This window comes from Coregonus lavaretus, assembly GCF_964263955.1.
Source record: "Coregonus lavaretus genome assembly, chromosome: 10".
Lineage (NCBI taxonomy): Eukaryota > Metazoa > Chordata > Actinopteri > Salmoniformes > Salmonidae > Coregonus > Coregonus lavaretus.
The window spans coordinates 56,091,434-56,111,596 of NC_139997.1; the positions used below are offsets into that span (position 1 = coordinate 56,091,434).

At 42.2% G+C, this 20,163-nt stretch overlaps 1 protein-coding gene across 1 annotated transcript; it reads left to right on the forward strand.

Annotated features, from left to right (window-relative positions):
* Positions 1–9,463: 9,463 nt before the first annotated feature.
* On the forward strand, positions 9,464–19,939 carry LOC311136388 (grpE protein homolog 2, mitochondrial-like; the record flags this gene model as incomplete). Its single annotated transcript, XM_084170486.1, has 4 exons — positions 9,464–9,531; positions 18,739–18,898; positions 19,047–19,128; positions 19,584–19,939. The coding sequence occupies 4 exons, from the start codon at positions 9,464–9,466 to the stop codon at positions 19,937–19,939; spliced, it is 666 nt and encodes a 221-aa protein (XP_084026612.1).
* Positions 19,940–20,163: the final 224 nt, after the last annotated feature.

Genomic DNA, 20,163 nt, shown 5'->3' on the forward strand with positions numbered 1-20,163 from the left:
GGCTATGCCTGCTCAGGCAGGCTGTATTTTCCCACTATACTACATGGTTATCAATAGGTGCCCTTCTTTGCGAGGCATTGGAAAACCTCCCTGTTCTTTGTGGTTGAATCTGTGTTTGAAATTCACTGCTCGACTGAGGATCCTTACAGATAATTCTATGCGTGGGTTACAGAGATTAAGTAGTCATTCAAAAATAATGTTAATCACTATTATTGCACACAGAGTGAGTTCATGCAACTTATTATGTGACTTGTTAAGCAAAATATTACCCCTGAACTTATTTAGGCTTGCCATAACAAAGGGGTTGAATACATATTGACTCAAGACATTTCAGATTTTCATTTTTAATAATTAGTAAAAATGTAATAATTCCACTTTGACCTTATGGGGTATTGTCTGTAGGCCAGTGACACAAAATCTCAATCTAATCCATATTAAATTCAGGCTGTAACACAACAAAAAGTGGAAAACGTCAAGCGGTGTTAATACTTTCTGAAGGCACTGTAGAACAAAAACTGAGGGGGCACAAGTTTCAACTGCGGGGGCTAAGCCTTGCGGAGTCGGGTATGGGCATACTTACAGTATATGCACTGCACAGCCTTACCTATGGATTGTGCACCCATCCTGTCAACAAACAAAGAGTGGGTCATTTACATGAAAGAGAAGCCAAAATTTTTGCAAGTAAACAGATAGTAGAGTCTAAGGTCACAGTCACACTGGATTGAAAAGAATAATCCAGTCCCAAAACAATCCCTATTCCCATCTCCTAGTACAGTGTTTGTAGAGCTGAGGCTAAGCATTCCCATTGCTTATAACAACACATTCCAAAATGAATCCTAAACAAACTGAACATTGAAATCTTACTCAAGTGGATTGTGTCATCCTCGATTATTTTATGTGCATTGTGTCCATATGTGTGGTTGTATTGTGTTTTTAAATAGTCAAATAAATAAACAATGAACAAATCTACATTTGTGTTAAGTTTTTTTTTTTATCAGCCTACTCAGTGACACCCACAGATCATAACTATGTAGAGTTTACATGTACACTACCAGTCAAACGTTTGGACACACCTACTCATTCAAGGGTTTTTCTTTATTTTTACTATTTTCCACATTGTAGAATAATAGTGAAGACATCAAAACTATGTAAGGGCTATTTTACAAAGAAGGAGAGTGATGGAGTGCTGCATCAGATGACCTGGCCTCCACAATCCCCCGACCTCAACCCAATTGAGATGGTTTGGGATGAGTCGGATCGCAGAGTGAAGGAAAAGTAGCCAACAAGTGCTCAGCATATGTGTGAACACCTTCAAGAATGTTGGAAAAGCATTCCAGGGGAAGCTGGTTGAGAGAATGCCAAGAGTGTACAAAGCTGTCATCAAGGCAAAGGGTGGCTATTTGAAGAATCTCAAATATAAAATATATTTTGATTTGTTTAACACTTTTTTGGTTACTACATGATTCCATATGTGTTATTTCATAGTTTTGATATATTCACTATTATTCTACAATGTATAAAATAGTAAAAAGAAAGAAAAACCCTTGAATGAGTAGGTGTTCTAAAACTTTTGACTGGTCCTGTATATTAGCATCTTAACTCTTACTGCATGACTCTGAAACCACTGTGAAATTAGCTACATTAGCTCTGAATGTTCAATATACATACAGTGGGGAGAACAAGTATTTGATACACTGCCGATTTTGCAGGTTTTCCTACTTACAAAGCATGTAGAGGTCTGTAATTTTTATCATAGGTACACTTCAACTGTGAGAGACGGAATCTAAAACAAAAATCCAGAAAATCACATTGTATGATTTTTAAGTAATTCATTTGCCTTTTTTTTTTTTTTTTTTTTTAGCAGACGCTCTTATCCAGAGCGACTTACAGGAGCAATTAGGGTTAAGTGCCTTGCTCAAGGGCACATCGACAGATTTTTCACCTAGTCTGCTCGGGGATTAGAACCAGCGACCTTTCGGTTACTGGCACAACGATCTTAACCACTAAGCTACCTGCCGCCCATTTTATTGCAAGACATAAGTATTTGATACATCAGAAAAGCACAACTTTAATATTTGGTACAGAAACCTTTGTTTGTAATTACAGAGATCATACGTTTCCTGTAGGTCTTGACAAGGTTTGCACACACTGCAGCAGGGATTTTGGCCCACTCCTCCATACAGACCTTCTCCATATCCTTCAGGTTTCGGGGCTGTCGCTGGGCAATACGGACTTTCAGCTCCCTCCAAAGATTTTCTATTGGGTTCAGGTCTGGAGACTGGCTAGGCCACTCCAGGACCTTGAGATGCTTCTTAGGAGCCACTCCTTAGTTGCCCTGGCTGTGTGTTTCGGGTCGTTGTCATGCTGGAAGACCCAGCCACGACCCATCTTCAATGCTCTTACTGAGGGAAGGAGGTTGTTGGCCAAGATCTCGCGATACATGGCCCCATCCATCCCCTCAAAACGGTGCAGTCGTCCTGTCCCCTTTGCAGAAAAGCATCCCCAAAGAATGATGTTTCCACTTCAATGCTTCACGGTTGGGATGGTGTTCTTGGGGTTGTACTCATCCTTCTTCTTCCTCCAAACACGGCGAGTGGAGTTTAGACCAAAAACTCTATTTTTGTCTCATCAGACCACATGACCTTCTCCCATTCCTCCTCTGGATCATCCAGATGGTCATTGGCAAACTTCAGACGGGCCTGGACATGCGCTGGCTTGAGCAGGGGGACCTTGCGTGCGCTGCAGGATTCTAATCCATGACGGCGTAGTGTGTTACTAATGGTTTTCTTTGAGACTGTGGTCCCAGCTCTCTTCAGGTCATTGACCAGGTCCTGCCGTGTAGTTCTGGGCTGATCCCTCACCTTCCTCATGATCATTGATGCCCCACGAGGTGAGATCTTGCATGGAGCCCCAGACCGAGGGTGATTGACCGTCATCTTGAACTTCATCCATTTTCTAATAATTGCGCCAACAGTTGTTGCCTTCTCACCAAGCTGCTTGCCTATTGTCCTGTAGCCCGTCCCAGCCTTGTGCAGGTCTACAATTTTATCCCTGATGTCCTTACACAGCTCTCTGGTCTTGGCCATTGTGGAGAGGTTGGAGTCTGTTTGATTGAGTGTGTGGACAGGTGTCTTTTATACAGGTAACGAGTTCAAACAGGTGCAGTTAATACAGGTAATGAGTGGAGAACAGGAGGGCTTCTTAAAGAAAAACTAACAGGTCTGTGAGAGCCGGAATTCTTACTGGTTGGTAGGTGATCAAATACTTATGTCATGCAATAAAATGCATATTAATTACTTAAAAATCATACAATGTGATTTTCTGGATTTTTGTTTTAGATTTCGTCTCTCACAGTTGAAGTGTACCTATGATAAAAATTACAGACATGCTTTGTAAGTAGGAAAACCTGCAAAATCGGCAGTGTATCAAATACTTGTTCTCCCCACTGTATATATAAAATCTCGCGAATCTCCCATAAGTTAGAAAATAATTATTGCAACTTGTCAAAACAACAGGGTTTTTGATGCTTGTTTTTCAAAAAATACAACTACACTGAACCAAAATATAAACGCAACAATTTAAAAGATTTTACTGAGTTACAGTTAAATAAGGAAAACAGTCAATTTAAATAAATGAATTAGACCGTAATCTATGGATTTCACATGATTGGGAATACACATACCTTTAAAAAAAAAAAATTGGGGCGTGGATCAGAAAACCAGTCCGTATCTGTTACCACCATTTGCCTCATGCAGCACGACACATCTCCTTCGCATAGAGTTGATCAGGCTGTTGATTGTGGCCTGTTGAATGTTGTCCCACTCCTCTTCAATGGCTGTGCAAAGTTGCAGGATATTAGCGGGAACTGGAACACGCTGTCGTACACGTCGATCTAGAGCATCCCAAACATGCTCATTGGGTGACATGTCTGGTGAGTATGCAGGCCATGGAAGCACTAGGACATTTCCAGCTTCCAGGAATTGTGTACAGATCCTTGCGACATGGGCTGTGCATTATCATGCTAAAACATGAGGTGATGGCGGCAGATGAATGGCACGACAATGGGCCTCAGGATAAATTGCCATCGATAAAATGCAATTGTTTGTTGTCCGTAGCTTATGCCTGCCCTTACCATAACTCCACCACCACCATGGGGCACTCTGTTCACAACGTTGACATCAGCAAACTACTCGCCCACACAACGACGTACAGTTGAAACCAGGATTCCTCCGTGAAGAACACACTTCTCCAGCGTGCCAGTGGCCATCGAAGGTGAGCATTTGCCCACTGAAGTCGGTCACGATGGTGAACTGCAGTCAGGTCAAGACCCTGGTGAGGACGACGAGCACTCTGATGAGCTTACCTGAGACGGTTTCTGACAGTTTGTGCAGAAATTCTTCAGTTGTACAAACCCACAGTTTAATCAGCTGTCCGGGTGACTGGTCTCAGACGATCCCGCAGGTGAAGAAGCCAGATGTGGAGGTCCTGGGCTGGCGTGGTTACACGCGGTCTGTGGTTTTGAGGCCGGTTGGACTTACTGCCAAATTCTTTCAAATGACGTTGGTAGATAAATGTACATTTAATTCTCTGGCAACAGCTCTGGTGGACATTCCTGCAGTCAGCATGCCAATTGCAAGCTCGCTCAAAACTTGAGACATCTGTGGTGTTGTGTTACAAAACAACACATTTTACAGTGGCCTTTTATTGTCCCCTGTGTAATGACCATACTGTTTAACCACCTAAGGTCGAATTGAATTAGCATAATACCAAAATCCCCATTAAAAATCCTCCTATGTCGCACTTCAGCATCTTTGGTGAAAGGTGACAGCTAGAGCGGTGTTTGTCAGAGCATGAGACCTCCTGAAAATCTGTCTTCTCACAAAATTGTCTCCGTTTTGCTCTACAACCCCCACAAGCGTCTTGGGACTTGCCTGAAGTCGGTTCAGCCGACCTGCAACTTCTGTCTGTAGCACACTAATATGACCCCTCTGTGGAAAGGTGAGACTCTCACGGACACGTACATGTCGGTTGTTTTGCTCTGAGACTGTTTAGTGCCAAAAATAAGGGGTTAAATACATGTATTAAAATAAAAACATGTGTTCATATCTTTCTTGTATCTGTCAGATATAGGACAGACACTACATGGAACTGTCTGTTCCATGTAGTTAATCTTTTTTCAATGCGTTTGTGTGGGCTAATATTTTTGTATAAATTTTTTTGGGATACTTCAAGGGGTCTTAAAATTCAAAATCATGTAGCAAAATGATCCTTGGTATGACCTTTAAACAATTCCATCAAGCTTAGTACAACTTTTCGAGAGAGATTTACACGAGGAACACAGCTCTCATTTGAAGTGTTTCTAAAATCCACAATGGATTAAATGAATGGTGGAAAAACGATTGGAACCATTTCCGTGTTTGACTGCTAGGTTTTATGGGTATTATGACTCATACAGTGGTAGACTATTATACTGCCTCAAGTTCACATTGTAAAGTGGTGGGTGGCGCGCTACCGTTAACTATAGCCTATGCACTTAATGGCGAATGGGGGGCGCACTTTAATTACGGGTTGTGATTGAGAAATAAATATAGCAGCTCTTTTTAATCGTGGCCATCAAAACAGTTTTTAGTATGGGATTGCATTTAGAATTGTAATTTGTTGCAATGACAGGGCTTATAAAAGCACGTTTCAATCCAGTAGGCCTACCATCTTTTTGAGGAGCTGCTCTCGCACTGTCTAACAAGTGATAGGTCATTCAGCTCCTTAAACTAGGCTTGTATGCTGTGCGCGTGTGATAAATAAAATACATGACGACTAATAAAAATATACACGGCACAATTTAATTCCACTCAATTATGCAAATGAACCTATAGACCGATAAGAATGACTGGTCAAATGTATTTTCGGCTGCTAACTGATTAAAGGTTAACCGTTAACATCCCTGAAACAGACCATAAATGTCAAAATGTTTGTTTTCTTGGAAAACTGTAAGTGCTATTATGATACAATGTCAGTACTTGTTGTATTTACAACTTGTCTAAAGGGCCGTCCACACCAAGGATGATAACTATAACGACAAAACAAATTAAATCGTTGTAATTCAAGTGAACAAGAGCGTTCACTCTACAACGATAACTACAAAAAGAGTGGTGAATGATAATGAGAGCTATCGTTTGGATTACTTTCAGAGCGATTAGTTTATTTATTTATTTATTTTATCTTTTTTTCTGTCCCACCGAGAACATTGACAACAAATCAAAAACACTTTCTATTGAAGCGTTCTAGGTGCGCAAGCCTTCTCTTAGAGGAGAGAAGGCAGAGCGCACGGTAAGCTTGCCTGAATAACTGGTCATGTGTGAGCATATTGGTGGCCACATTAATTATAGGACGACTTAGGAGAATGATGATCCACAACAAACAGCGCATGAGAAAGCCCTACCATCGGAAAATATGGCCGTCTGTTAACACCGATACAGCCTGACAAAATACACACTTGGACTGGCCTGCTAATGTGCCTTTCTGGACCTTTTTTTAATACTAGGCCTAATCGCCTTTTTCGTAGAGAGAAGCCAGCTTGCTCTTGCTGAATGTAAAATAGGCCAAATGAACTGTCGGGGGAAAGTTAAAGAGAGTGAGTGCATTGCTGGGATCACTTTGGCCAGTGTTGATAACATTGTTGCACTGATGCATTGCAAATTGTTGCACAGGACAGACTGAGAGATGAGCACAGCGAAAAATAACATCCAAATGAATTGACAATCATTAGAAAAATGGAAATCACTTGCAAACCACTTGAGCAACGAGGCAAGCAATGTCGTGATGTGCAGTCAGTGTTTTCCACAAGCATATGGAGTAGCCAGCCAAATAGAAAAAGTAGCAAGCCAGGCTAGGGCTGGGCAATAGGGCCTAAACATCATATCCAGATATTTTCAAATGTATGTCTGATTCACGATTATACAGTGAGGGGGGGGGGGGGAATTATTTGATCCCCTGCTGATTTTGTACGTTTGCCCACTGACAAAGACATGATCAGTCTATAATTTTAATGGTAGGTTTATTTGAACAGTGAGAGACAGAATAACAACAAAAAAATCCAGAAAAACGCATGTCAAAAATGTTATAAATTGATAAGTGCATTTCAAACAGTCAGCAATAATCTAATGAATTCAGGGCTTGTGAAATTATACCTAGGCTAAATAAAAGCCTTTCGCAACCATAAGACCCACTAATAATTTAATTATTTTGTCAAAATATTTTTGACCTGCTTCTTTGCAATAATCACTGATCTGGCTTTCAAGTCTATGAAAATTCCCTTTTTGTTACAAATATAACCAGAACCATGCATAATGCACATTCACTTATTGTAGCAGGCATTTTAAAACATTAACACATAAACAATCTCTCAAGCACAAGCCCACGTACTAGTGAGTAGCCAGCTAATCTTTATAGGAATCTTTATATTTGAAGTTTAGCCAACTTGGATCTATTTGCTAGCATCTAGCTAACAAGGCAGAACAGTTAAATTGTTATGAACACACCATTCTGTCCGTCTCCAACAGTTTGAACAGCATGCTAGCCTGTCCACTTTATTCAGATGTTGAAATCAATTGCCTACCTTATTTCTGAGAACGAGTTGCCCATTCCTTATAATATGTGTTTTATGCTTAATGAACATTTATAAAACAGACTAGACAGCTAGCATATGTCTTTGGCTAAAATGCTGCTGGCAGTACGTTGTAACGCAGTGCAGCACGCAACCAACTGAGCATTTATTTTCCAGGATACATTTTCATTAATACTCCCATTTTAGTAGTCTGCTCTGCATGCAATTTGAGCAGTTGAGACATAACAAGGGTCATTAGAATGATTAACTTCTCCTCTATTACAGGAAAATAATGTCTCAATATGTTTGTGTCCATATGACCGATTCTGAACCAAACCTCAAATGCAATTAGCAAGTTAAAACCACTTGTCAGAGAGGAAGAAGTGATCTCTCATCTTTGTTGTGTGAGTGGCATGGGGAGGGGCTTGTAATGTGTGTAAATGGAGAGGAAGAGGTAACGCGAGGGGTTTAATTCTCGCCAAAATCTGTCCAAAATAAACCCATTGCGTCTCTTTGGGCTTATTTTGGACCTAAACTCGTTGCATGCTTTCCCGCCTTTGGGACGACTCCCCCCATTGTTAGGGCAGAGACATGAGCATCTCGTCATTTATATACAGATCTCTGGTGTAAATGGGAAGGTGCACATAGCACAGAAGGAGACGAGACCAAAAAGACAATGAAAAAAAAGGTATACCCAAACACGCTTCACCCCATCTTAAACGAAAAGGGGGGATCAGGTGCCCGACTGAGGGACTTGAAAATCCAAAAAACATTCCTTACCCCAGGATACTTCAACTAGTGACTATCCGGGAGGATAAAAAAATTTAAAAAAAAATACTTTTTAAAAAGGAGCACTCTGTTGATGCGTAAATCTGATAGATTTATTGACGGGACAAACAAATCAATAAGGGATCATAGCTTTCATCTGGTCAGTTTATGTAATGGAAAGAGCAGGTGTTCCTAATGTTTGTACAATCAGTGTAGACGCTCATAAAAACTAAACATAAAACAAAAACGTGATTCTTGCGATACACGTATTTGAATATGGCGCAAAACATACATTTTAATTAATCAAACCTCTGGTACATTCTAATGATAGATTGTATTTTCAACCAGCCACTATCAGGAAATAACACTGATCCAATTTTTGCCCACTTTTACAGTGTTCGTTTCATCAGCTCAAATCAAATTTATAGGTCGCATACACATATTTTGCAGATGTTATACCCACTTTTTTGTCAGTGAGCATTGGTATATTCACTTCTTAATCCCCACTGATGCGTATCAAAGTAGTGTAGTGGAGGTGTATGCCGTATCAATCATGTAGTACAATAGAGTCATGCACAAAGTAGCCTACACAATCGCAAAGCACGTTAAATATATTAACATGCGTGCAGCACACATAGCTAGTTTCAGCGGAATATCAGGCGGCATAGGCAGTGTAGTGTATGAAGAATTATGACTTTGCTAATGTTTTCAAGTGGAACCTGAGAGGAGGTTTATTCAGTTTTAGAGGGAGCCGTTTTAGAGTGACACACCATAGAACAGAGGAAGTCTGTTGTGTGGAGACAGGTGATTGGTCTGTGGGGAACACCCATATCAGATTACATAGGGTATATATCACAGTTAGGACAGAAGAGGTCAGAATAATCATATTAGAGATGGGGCGATTATTCTCCGGGTATCTGCAGGTATCTGTAAATCGACGCTGTAACCCTTTGTTATGAATAAACCTTATGATGAAAATACAGCGTCAGCGGCTCCTCCTTGGTCATCACAGCATAATTAGCAACGTTACTCGACACTACAGAATGGCGGCGAGGATTTGGAAGGAATTGCGTTTTTCTCAGCGTTTCATTCATGGGCGCCGAGCTGACTCTAGCTCCAGAGGCAGATAAGGGTGAGTTTGCTCTCAACTTTGGGCTCTGGTCAGTTCGTGTGTCTGTGTGTGTGTGCGTTGAGAGAATGCACCATTAAAGAACTTGCGTGTGTGCGTTGCTGATGTGCTGTGGGATGGGAGTCCGTTCTAAATTTGTTTGCGCTGGTAAACAACGCAAAAAGGGGGGAGTGTCTATAGGGATATTTTGCTTGAATAAAAGTTCAAGAAGAATAGATTGAGAGGAATAAGGCCTAGGAATATGTGTATAACTTAGAACTGCTGCGAATCTATGGTAAAACCCTCTTAAGGAGGTGATCATTATGATGGGCCAAAAAATCCTATAACACGTTAGGTGAAGTAGGTAAGTCCAGGGGACTTGAGGCTGTGGTATATAATTCGGTTGTATGTTACCTCTCAGCTTGTGGTTGACGAATCATTTGTTTGATGTAACCGCTCATTAGATTTCCGGTGGGACCTCGTGGTAGCAGAAATTTAGAGGAACAAAGGAATTTTACGACGCAGCGGAGGTTAAAATGCCAAATGCTACATGCTAAATGCTTCATGCTACATGCTAACTTATACATGCTACATGCTAATTTGATGCGCGCTACGTGCGGTATTTTTACCTTGGAGGTCCATTGGAATGGGTCGAGCCTCCAGAACTGTGTTTAGGATAGCGTGGGATTTGAGTCCTATGATTTGTGAGCTCTGTTAAGTGTTATTGTTTGTCTATGAGGGGTAAAAGAGAGGAAATACAGCGGGACTGTTAACTTTCTGTTGCCTAGCTTGGAGAGAGCTGGGAGAGAGCTCCTTCCACTGTGAAATCGTAGTGATGAATGGACTGCGCATGCGCGTGATTTTATGTCTCTAGAGTGACGTAGGGGTAAATATGCCACTCCTCTGCTACACTGTGCTGCGGGGAGACGCAGACGAACGAAGGAACAAAGAGGTAGAGATTTAGAGGCTAATAGTGTATTCTGGTTGTTACATCGGCGGCTGTTTGACGATGAAACTGTTTTCTTGAGACCTATTGAATTGATAAATGAGAGAGAGATGTTGATGGATTAAAAATAAAAATAATTAAATAAATAAATAAAATAAAAAAATGTTATTGAGCTATTTATATTATTCCTGAGTTAATTCTTAGCGCGAATGTGACTAGAGGAATATTGAATGGTTGAAATAACTCAGTGACTGCATAAACTACTAAATTATTGTCTGTTTCTTTGTTCTTTTGTGATATGAGAGACATAAGAGGAACGAGGAGAGAGAAAGAGGAAGTGCTGACGTGTACATCATGTGACAGGGTGTGATGCGACAGAGTCTGCTGCGACAGGATCAAGTCAAAAATCAAGGCTAGTACTGTTTTATTTACAAAAACCTTGCCTTCCCATAAAGGATATGTTGTGTGCCTAGCATAATTGATGTTATGACAATTTGACAAGGACTTGGCAAAAGACTGATCAATTGATGAAAATAAAAATTGCATTTTGGAATTTTTGTGCATGAGTGGGTTTGATTAGAGTTGAGTGGGGGAATCGAGTACTGACATTATTCTGTAAAATTAGGATAATTGGGTGCTTATTAAGCAATGGGTTTATGAGTATTGTAGTGTTGTAGGATTAGAAGTCTTTATTTTTGGGTTGCTCTGAAGTTGACTACTTTCATTTAATTTCCTGATTGGATGTGGTAAGATTGCCACTAATCAATAATTTGGTAAAATAAAATAAAATGAATAGATAAATAAATAAATTGATGAATGAATTAATTGATTAATTAATTAATTTGGGGAAGAAGAAAAAAAATAGAAAGAGAGAAAAAATAGGGAGGAAACTATAGGCTATATAGTCTAAAATAATGAAATAATTTACAATAAAGGAATATAAAATAGTTGTTACAAGGGGGAAAAAGGACATCAGAACTATGAAAGTAATTACACCAGTTGAAAATAGTAAACCTTGCAATACTATTAACTAAAGGTTATCTGGGAAAAGGGAATAAAAGTTGGCCTGACATTGAACAAACATAGCCAGTAGAGGGAATTTTAACCCTGATGTCATCAACATGATGAAAGTGATTGAATAATAGAGAGAGGAAAAGCAGAAACGACCATAAAGATAAAAGAAAACTCCAAAAGGAAGAAAATGAGATGTCTGGAAGAGAAGAGTGAGGTTAAGGAAGATGGAACTTGAAGAAGAAGATGAAGAAGATGATGATGATGAAGATGAGAGTGATTGAGAAGAGATCATGGGTGGATATGACTCTGTGATTAGAAGGAAGTTGGCAAGAGAGGAAAGAAGAAGGATACTAGAGATTTGATCTCTGATGGAAGTTGAAGGAAGAAGAATACAAGAGATTCGATTTCTGATGAAAGCAAAGATGAAGACAGCGATGAAGATTTGGAGATTAAAGGTGCTTTATGTTCAAGAGGATTTTATTCTACAATGATTAGTAAAAAAGAAATAGAAAGAGATATAGACTGATGTGTATTATGCCTGGATAAGGGGAATAATTTAGAAGAGACAACGAGAACTGGAAGAACAACTCAAGAAGCTGAAGATACGGAAGAGAGGAAAAAAGTGCTGAGAAAAGGATCCCAATAATTGGAGGAGAAGAATACATTGAGGAAAGGAAAGAGAGCAAAAGTAAGAAGACGATGGAAGATGATATTTCGAGGATAAAACTTAGAATATAAGCTTTTGAAGAATACCGATATGTCAACAACAAGAAAGAACAGGACCAAGAAACTCTCAGAAAGCTTGATGAAATACAACTGGCTGGAGAAGAAGAAGGAGAAGAAAAGCTTTGGTTATGAAGAATCAGTGTGAACCAAATCAACAATCACTGCCATAGCTTCAACTGAACAAGGTCAAATGCAATTGTACCAGCCACAACAAGTGGTACAAGTTGTTTCATATCCATAGATAGTTTCTGGAAAGAAGGAATTTCAGAAGAAGATACAGGAGCAAGTGAAGATCATCTGGAGTACAGGTGAACCCTTAAATGAGCAAGGATTCTAGGAGTGCCTAGAAGATCAGAAAGGGGGGTGTCAGCTGGTAGCACCAGTTAGGAAAAGATCCAACAATTGAAGTGAAAACAAAGGACTATGAGAAGTGATAGCGGATAGTGGAAAAGCTTTTATCTGTGTTCAGCCTGAAGAGGTTACACATCTCACTATGTAAAATTAACTAATTAGGATAGGGATTTGAGAGAGTAAAACAGTTGATTACTCTTAAGGAACCAATTGAGCTCTGCTGTAAAAATCGAGATAATTAAAATACCCATACTGGTATCAGAACATATACCTATTGCATTGTTGGGAAGAGAAGCATTGTGTAAGTTGAACTGTACAATAAGATGTACACCAGACGGCTGTCTGGTAGAAGATTATAAAAGAGTAGGGTTTTTGGGAATCATATTTGCTTGAAAAGATTGTTCCTATGGGACAATCTGTTTGAAAAATAATGTTAAAAGGGTGACTGTTATTCTTGGTTACATTCCTACACCAAGAGATTTCAAACTAGGCTAAAAGATGCTCAATCGTTTGCCAAGTCTGTGTGTAAAGAAATCATAAGCAGGTGGGGACTTCCCGATCACATATTGAAAAATTAGTGGTAAAGGATTTTGTGAATAAATCAGTGAAATTGTTTTTTTTAAAGTTAGGAGAAAAGATTAGATTAAAAAGTTAAGAAAACTAGGGTTGAAGGAACTCTAGGACAGTAAGCTAAGTTTCAATGCTAGTAGTAAGAGAGAGAGAACAGTGGTGAAGGAAAAATTTAGAGTTCAGTGGGAAGTAAATATGGTAGGAATTTAGATCTGTTAGGAGCAGTTGCATTGAGAAAGTATGCGTTGCTGAATGATAAGAGAAGATTGAGGGTGATTGAGTATCTATATTTACAATTCCCAGCAGGAAGATCAAGGTAATTGTAAGTGTATTTTTTATAATGAAAAGTTTGAAAGTGAGGGATTAGAGTTGGGACTGAGAGTGAATGTAGTGACACTAGTGGTGATAGATGGAAGTACAAGTAAAGAGTTCAAAGCTTAGGGGAAAATAGATGAAACAACGACAATGACATCAACACTTTAGTATATTATAACAACAGTGAGAAGCAATTTAACTACTTCAACATTGACAGTTATTAAAGCTATAAATATATCACATTTGATTACAAGGGAGCCAATAGCTTCAGCACCAATTTTAGAGGAAAAGACTGTTATTAGGGTTAGGATGGGTGATACAGCTCATTTTCCTTGTAGTTGTGGAAACATTTGTTTAGGCCTAGGTTTAAGTGTTATTGGTTAAATGAATTAACCTAGGTGAATTTGTTAGATAGGAAGGAAAATCAGTTAACAGCGCTTCATGAAGCATTGGAGGAAACCAGTGAGGGCTAAAAGCTGTTTTTGTTCTAATAAAGCATATGATGGATAGGAGTTATTGAGGGGTTTGTGTGGTGAGAGTATATATTCTTACCTATGGATGGATAGGATGTTGTTACATGTTGAAGTTGAAGCTTCCATATGAGGTTTTAAAATAAAAATAGGGGAAGCAAAGGGGAAAGAGATAAATCTGATTCTGAAAGAGAGAAGTTTCATAGTCTGGGAAGCCTATCATTGGAGGATAAGTCTAAGAGAGAAGTGGGGATTTTTCCATGGTATGGTGTAAAATTTTGGGAAGATAACATAGATAATATTAACTATAATTTGAGGGGTTTTGCAAATGAAACGATAAGAGGGTTTAACCTTCTGTCAAGACTCAAAGGAGTATTGATAGATAGATTTCAGAGGTTTCAATATTAGTGTGATTTTAGTATTTTGTTATGAATCAAAGGGAGGAATAGAATGTGATTCATTTTATATATCATTTTTTTATTCTTAGTTGATATTTATGTTTTAATTTGAATGTGTTGTTTTGCAAAATATACTGTTTGGTCTTTTCTTTTCTTCCAGAAGCATTTGGGGGAATATGTAGAGATTGAAATACTCAAACAAGGACAATATGAAGGGACAATATGAAAGGAGAATATGAAGGGACTGGAGGAGATGTAACAAGGAAGGTGTGGAAATGTTCCGATTCCATCATCGAAGATGCATTGGAAGTCGACACTGCTGAGGAGATGAAGTGTAGTGGACTACATTCCAGTGTCTGCAATGATATATAGACATATTTGCATGTGTAATACATCATTTGTGTCATATTCTTTTGGTATTAATTTTTGTAGAATGATATTTGATGTTATTGGATACATGTGGGGATCTCAGATGTTTTTGTTTATTTCGTGAATGCTTAGGGACATGGAGTCTAGGCAGGGATATAGAGAATCCACAGTAGGGTCCGATGGGTCGACCAGCCTGAGTGTGGACATTTTGGATAGTATTTTGTTTGCTGAGGCTTTCATGTGTATTTAGTTGCATCATAGTTTCAAATGCATTGATAAAGATTTATGAATTGATCTGGAGTACTTAAGTGGTTGCCTGGGGCAGAGGGGCCGTGAGAGAATTTTACTGTCTTGATTGATGGATGGATATTTGGAAAGAAGGCTGCCAGACAGGTTTTTCGCTCTCACACTCCATAAAGATTTGTTCATATTTCATAGAAATGTATTTACACTCCATAGAAAAGTGTTTTGGGTTTATTGTTAAAAATAATCAATAAGAGAAATTGTTACTTGTCATAATCCTATTCTTTTTGGTTTCGAGACTTAATGTGTCTCGAAGGGGGGAATATGTAGTGTATGAAGAATTATGACTTTGCTAATGTTTTCAAGTGGAACCTGAGAGGAGGTTTATTCAGTTTTAGAGGGAGCCGTTTTAGAGTGACACTGTCACGATCGTCTGAAGGATTGGACCAATGCGCAGCGTTGCGAGTGAACATGATGACTTTATTAATCAAAGCAACCACGAAAAACAACAAAAGACGATACGTGAAGTTCTATACTGAAATACGACAAACAGCAACAAAGAAACAATAACCCACAAAACACAGGAGAAAACACACAGAATATATATGGCTCCCAATCAGAGATAACGAGCCGACAGCTGACACTCGTTACCTCCGATTGGGAGTCATTAACCAATCACCAAAAACACAAACAAATGAAACTCACCCAACCCAACACCACCAAATGAAATACACCCTGGCTCTAACACACAGTCCCGGAGCCAGAGTGTGACAGTACCCCCCCCTAAAGGTGCGCACTCCGGGCGCACCAGCATACAGTCTAGGGGAGGGTCTGGGTGGGCGTCTGTCCCCGGTGGCGGCTCTGGCCCCGGTCGTGATCCCCACCCCACCGCAGTCACAACCTGCTTCGGTAGCCTCCTCCACATTACCCCCCCCCCAACTAAACCCCACTGGGTTAAGGGGCGGCCCCGGACTAAGGGGCAGCACCGGACTAATGGGCAGTACCGGACTAAGGGGCAGTACCAGGCTAAGGGACAGCACCGGACTAAGGGGCAGCACCAGGATAAGGGACAGCACCAGGATAAGGGACAGCACCAGGCTACGGGGCAGTACCGGACTAAGGGGCAGTACCGGACTAAGGGGCAGTACCAGGCTAAATGGCGGATCCTGGCTGGCTGGCTCTGGCGGATCCTGGCTGGACGGCTCTGGCGGATCCTGGCTGGACGGCTCTGGCGGACCCTGGCTGGACGGCTCATGGCTGGCTGACGGATCTGGCTGCTCATGGCTGGCTGACGGATCTGGCTGCTCATGGCTGGCTGACGGATCTGGCTGATCCCGTCTGGCGGAAGACTCTGGCTGCTCCTGTCTGGCGGAAGGCTCTGGCTGATCCGGTCTGACGGAAGGCTCTGGCTGCTCCTGTCTGGCGGAAGGCACTGGCTGATCCTGTCTGGCGGAAGGCTCTGGCTGATCCTGTCTGGCGGAAGGCTCTGGCTGATCCTGTCTGGCGGAAGGCTCTGGCTGATCCTGTCTGGCGGAAGGCTCTGGCTGATCCTGTCTGGCGGAAGGCTCTGGCTGATCCTGTCTGGCGGAAGGCTCTGGCTGATCCTGTCTGGCGGAAGGCTCTGGCTGATCCTGTCTGGCGGAAGGCTCTGGCTGATCCTGTCTGGCGGAGAGCTCTAGCGGCTCCGGTCTGGCGGACGGCTCTGAAGGCTCATGGCAGACGGGCGGCTTTGCAGGCTCAGTACAGACGGGCAGTTCAGACGGCGTTGGGCAGACGGGCAGTTCAGACGGCGTTGGGCAGACGGGCAGTTCAGGCGCCGTTGGGCAGACGGGCAGTTCAGACGGCGTTGGGCAGACGGGCAGTTCAGACGGCGTTGGGCAGACGGGCAGTTCAGGCGCCGTTGGGCAGACGGGCAGTTCAGACGGCGTTGGGCAGACGGACAGTTCAGGCCCCGTTGGGCAGACGGCAGACTCTGGCCGTCTGAGGCGCACCGTAGGCCTGGTGCGTGGTGCCGGAACTGGAGGTACCGGGCTGAGGACCCGCATCTCAGGGCTAGTGCGGGGAGAAGCAACAGGGCATGCTTGACCCTGGGGACGCACCGTAGGCCTGATGCGTGGTGCCGGAACTGGAGGTACCGGGCTGAGGACACGCATCTCAGGGCTAGTGCGGGGAGTCGGAACAGGGCATGCTGGACCCTGGGGACTCACCTCACGCCTAGTGCGGAGAGCAGGAACAGGCCGGGCTGGGCTGGCGACGCGCACCGTATCCCTGGTGCGAGTGGCCGGAACAGGCCGGGCCGGGCTGGCGAAGCGCACCGTATCCCTGGTGCGAGTGACCGGAACAGGCCGGGTCGGGCTGGCGTAGCACCCCGTGGACCTGGTGCTTGGAGTAGGAACAGGCCGGTCCGTACCGGGAACACACACCACTGGCCTCAACCGAGGATCAGGAACGGGCCGGACCGGACTGGCAACACACATCAGTCCTTCACGCCGTGCCACACACACTTCCCTCCTTCTACTCGCCAATGGCTCCCGTACTCCGTTAGCCTTCTCTCCTTTTCTCCCTGTGGCAGCCTCCTGCTGCCCAGTCGCCCAAGCCATGTGCCCCCCCCCAAAAATTTCTTGGGGTTGCCTCTCTCTTCCTCTTGCCAGACTCGCAATCATCTCCTGCCACGTCCATCCTCTCTCCTCGTCCCGCTGCTTGATCCAGTCGAGGTTTCCACGGCGATCTGCCAGCGATGGCTCCTGAACACGCTGCTTGGTCTGGTTAAGGTGGGTTATTCTGTCACGATCGTCTGAAGGATTGGACCAATGCGCAGCGTTGCGAGTGAACATGATGACTTTATTAATCAAAGCAACCACGAAAAACAACAAAAGACGATACGTGAAGTTCTATACTGAAATACGACAAACAGCAACAAAGAAACAATAACCCACAAAACACAGGAGAAAACACACAGAATATATATGGCTCCCAATCAGAGATAACGAGCCGACAGCTGACACTCGTTACCTCCGATTGGGAGTCATTAACCAATCACCAAAAACACAAACAAATGAAACTCACCCAACCCAACACCACCAAATGAAATACACCCTGGCTCTAACACACAGTCCCGGAGCCAGAGTGTGACAGACACACCATAGAACAGAGGAAGTCTGTTGTGTGGAGACAGGTGATTGGTCTGTGGGGAACACCCATATCAGATTACATAGGATATATACCACAGTTAGGACAGAAGAGGTCAGAATAATCATATTTGAGATGGGGCGATTATTCTCCGGGTATCTGCAGGTATCTGTAAATCGACGCTGTAACCCTTTGTTATGAATAAACCTTATGATGAAAATACAGCGTCAGCGGCTCCTCCTTGGTCATCACAGCATAATTAGCAACGTTACTCGACACTACAGCAGCAAGAGCGCAGCTCTCAACTGGTTGTTGCATGGAGCGGCTCACAGAATTGAACGACAAAGGTAGCCAGTAGGGTAGGAAAGACGTTTCAACTATCTACCAGTAAATGGTAACTAAGGCAACAATGGTATGCAAACAAGGTATTGAAAATGATTAGTCTTGGTTGAATCTTAGCGAAGCGCAATTCAGTCATCGTGTGCTGTTTGAATTAATTTCTAAAGACTTTCCCAAAAAAACTTCAACTAAATGTTGACTGCAAAGTAGGCAAAGTAGAATGATTTCATGATGATTTGTATCAATCGGGAGGGCATTAGTTTTGCGAACTCTGCCATTTACATGTAGGCCTACATTGTAGCCTACAGTACAGAAACACCACTAGCCAAATGGTCTCGTGCTAGGTGCACAATTTAATAGTTTTCCCTCCTCCATATTTTGCTTTCTAGGGCCTTGATTGGCCTTTACAGCACAGCGGCAAAGCAGTGGGGAACAGGTGATGATTGCCATGGTGATGACACCACAGATGACTCCAGCCATGCGATGACCAATGTAAGACTGCTGGAGATGAGGGCCAGCAAGCTGGAGGAGCAGGTCAGGGAGCTCACGGTAAGAGCCTCGATGGCGGTGAGAGTAAGGAGAAAGACTCTTTGTCTTGATTGGTGCTACTCACAGCCGGCATAGATTTGTTTAGATTTTTCCCTGGAAATACAGAATATCAATCATGCATGATGTACTATACTGTATTGTATTTCAGGAAAGATACAAAAGAGTCCTGGCTGACTCTGACAACGTTAGAAAAAGAACTCAGAAGTTTGTCCAAGATGCCAAGCTTTTTGGTGAGATGTTTTTGTCTCCTACCCTGACATCATACTTAGTATGGTCCATCTACTTCAGTGGTATTCATTTTCGCCTGAATTTCTGGGGACCCCAATTTTTTTCCCGCAGAGTATCTGCCGCAACCCATCCCAAATCTAATGACACAACCTTAAAATCTGTCAATTCCTATTTTTACATCAACAAATAACCTTCAATTCACAACATTTTCATCTCACTTATCAAAATTAAAAGAAAATACATTTACTACAAAATACATTTACTCAATAAATGTTTTTTTTCCCCCAATGATCGTTCTCAAAAAAGTTTGTATATTGTCCCATACAATAATCTGTGGTCTTAATTTTGTTTCCCAAAACAATATACCCCACTGCAATTCCCCTGAGACCCCGACTTTGAATACCACTGCTCTACTTTGTGCAGTTCTAATTCCTCTCCCCTACCACCACTCAAACAGGGATCCAGAGTTTCTGCCGTGAACTGGTTGAGGTGGCTGACCTGCTAGAGCAGACGACAGACGACCTGCAGGGCCAGAGGCTGCAGGGGATCTTCACAAAGCACGGCCTGGAGAAGATGAGCCCTGTTGGGGCTAAATACGACCCCTACCAGCACGAGATAGTGTGCCACACTCCTGCTGAGGGAGGGGAGCCCAGCACCGTTACTGTGGTGAAACAGGATGGGTACAAGCTCCACGGACGCACCGTTCGTCATGCCCAGGTGGGCATCGCTGTGATGAAGCGGAGCAGGTCTAGGGCTTGTGCTAGTCTTCCCTCGCTCTTGTACTTCACTGTTGTCTGCACCTTACAGATCTAGCTTTGCAGTAATCCTTTCAGTTACTTGAATGATTTTCATGTTTTAGTGGGTTGTTCTAATTTTGTTACTTTCTCTCGATTCATTATGTACAGTCAAGGATACAACAATTTATTTTACCCTTTTTCTGTATTTTACAATCTGAAAATAATGGACTTGTTCACATTCTTCTAGAATATAATAATTTTTAGACTGTGCCTAATCATATGAATGTGTTAGTGTTTTCC